This window comes from Mirounga leonina, unplaced genomic scaffold (genome assembly GCF_011800145.1).
Source record: "Mirounga leonina isolate KUSES-001 unplaced genomic scaffold, KU_Mleo_1.0 Mir_173, whole genome shotgun sequence".
NCBI lineage: Eukaryota > Metazoa > Chordata > Mammalia > Carnivora > Phocidae > Mirounga > Mirounga leonina.
Window position 1 is genome coordinate 67,315,871 of NW_023270447.1, and position 2,436 is coordinate 67,318,306.

The following is a 2,436-nucleotide window of genomic DNA, read 5'->3' on the forward strand; positions in this document are numbered from 1 at the left end:
AGAGGAAGAAAACTTGCCCAACTCTTTTTGAGTCTAGTGATTCCAAAATCAGATGAGAATTCAAGAAAAAAAATTAAGAAATATTTCACTTGTGATTACAGATACAAAAGCAAAACAAAATAAAATACGAGCTGCCAAACCTAACAGTATATACATATTTTTAAATTAATAAGGGTTTGTAAAGGAATGCAAAAACTGTTCAACATAAAAAAATTAATGTGTTTCATTTAATAAAGGCAAAAAATAAGACTATTAAAATAAATGCAAAAAAGAGCATCTGATAAGTTCAACACTTTTTTATAACTGAAAGAAAAACTCATGGAAAACTAGGAATAGAAGGGAATGTCCTTGGTAAAGGTTATATAGCTAATCCAATAGTATATATAAAAAATACATGTAAAATTAGGGTTTCATCAAGGAATGCAAGGATGGTTTGATATCAGAATCAATGTATTTAACTAAATGAATAATGATACAAATTATATAGATATACAAAATGCATTTGGTAACAATCTTTTACTTAATGGGGGAAAGGGGAGTTTTTTTGGTTTTTTTTTTAAGTAAAAGCTATCAAAACTTTGTTTTGTTCTAAAACTTGATGTTTAAGATTGCCTTCCAGACTGGATATATAGTTGCCCCTCAAAAAACATGATATTGAACTATAAGGTCCACAATATACATGGATTATTTTATAGTACAGTACTGTAAATTTTCTCCTCATGCTTTTAATATTTTCTTTTCTCTTCCTTACTTTATTGTAATACAGCATATAATACATATAAACACAAAATATGTGTTAACTGACTGTTATCAGTAAGGCTTCCAGTCAACAATAGGCTATTAGTAGTTAAGTTTTTGGAGAGTCAACACTAATACTCTGATTTTCAACTGTGTGATTATTGCTCCGGCTCCCGTGTTGTTCAAGGGTCAACTGTATAGCTCAATTATTCTTGCAATATATACGGGTTTTTATATCCTAACACCAATACACTTGGCATGATCAACTTTTCTAATTTGGCCAATCTTAAGGACATGAACTGACAGATTTGAAGAGAAATTCCATGATTACTAAAGGAGTCTGAACATCTCTTCATATACATGTTCCCTGTTTGGGTTTCTCTTCTATCAAGTACTCATCATTCTTTGTTCAGTTTTCTTTACAATTCAGCAGTTGTGGGTATATTCTAGATACAGATCATTTGGAAGTTTTGCAAGTACAGGTATTCCCGCTTTTTGGAAGTCTGTGTTAGGCCACTTTACTTTTACAAAAAACTTACATTAGTACCCATTTTTGCTAACTGAAAGATATGAGAGGATTTTCACTTTCACAAAAAAAGGCACAAGGCCAAACGGTGTTCTGAGTTTTACACCAGTAGCCCTTACAGAGGCAGCGCATATCCCAAGGAGTGAGCGCGGCACCGCCAGGCTCCTTTCCCGGGAACTACCCTCAGCGTCTCAGCATCAACCACCTCAGCCTCCGTAACTCTGCATGGTGTCTGTGAGCATCTGTGCTTTATCTTGGTTTATTTTCTGCATCTGTTAGCAAGATGTACCCTGAAGAATCAGAAAAACCTAAGACGGGTTATTTTGGTGTCTGGGAATGCTAAAATTTTCCATATAAATTTCCATTCTACACAGTTTTGGTTTACTGAAGTTTTCATAGGAACACTGTACCTTCAGAGAGGGGGAAACCTGTATCTTCTCTGAGCCTGTCATTCGTTTGTCATCTTTTATTGACAAACATCTTTAATTCTGATATAAAATTAGTATGTACATTTTCTCCATATGGTTTGTGCTTTGGGAATTTTATTTAAGAAGCTTCTTCTCTCCCCCAGATCACAACAATATTCTCTGTATTTCTATTAATTTTATAATTTTACCTTTCACATTTAAGACCTTTAAATCCATTGAGAGCCCACCTTTGGACATGATGCTAGTTAGGTATCCTGTTTTTCTCCATGTAAAAAGCCAGTTTTCCAACACCACCTACTAAAACAAACACAGGATTTTTTGTATATTACTTAATTACTAAATACTTTATAGCTTTCACTGCTACTGTATCTTTTCCTTTTAATCACATTATCTAATTGGCTGCTACTCTAGTAGAAAAGTGCTTGAAATTTTTATGAACTATTTTGTAGCTACCATCCTTAAACTTATTTTTAATAGTTTGCTGTTTTCTTAAATACACAGGTGTACCTGAACATCTGAAAATATGACTTAAAAATAATGAGTTTTATAGGTGACCTGGTTCTCTCGGTGGAGCATCCAACACTTGATCTTAGGGTCATGAGTTGGAGCCTCACACTGGGTGTAGCGATTACTTAAAAATAAAATAAAATAAAATAAAAATAAATAAAATAAAATAAAATAAAAATAAATAAATAACAAAATAAAATAAATAAAATAAAATAAATAAAATAAAATAAATAAAAT

General features: G+C 32.1%; 1 protein-coding gene across 1 annotated transcript in view; it reads right to left on the minus strand.

Moving 5' to 3' along the window:
- Positions 1-1,880: 1,880 nt before the first annotated feature.
- ZMYM4 (zinc finger MYM-type containing 4) overlaps positions 1,881-2,436 on the minus strand; it is a 143,104-nt gene continuing 142,548 nt past the window's right edge. The window contains exon 30 of the mRNA XM_035019131.1: positions 1,881-1,989. Within this exon, the coding sequence (XP_034875022.1) occupies positions 1,938-1,989 (52 nt within the window). The 3' untranslated portion in view covers positions 1,881-1,937. The remainder of the gene's footprint in view (positions 1,990-2,436) is intronic.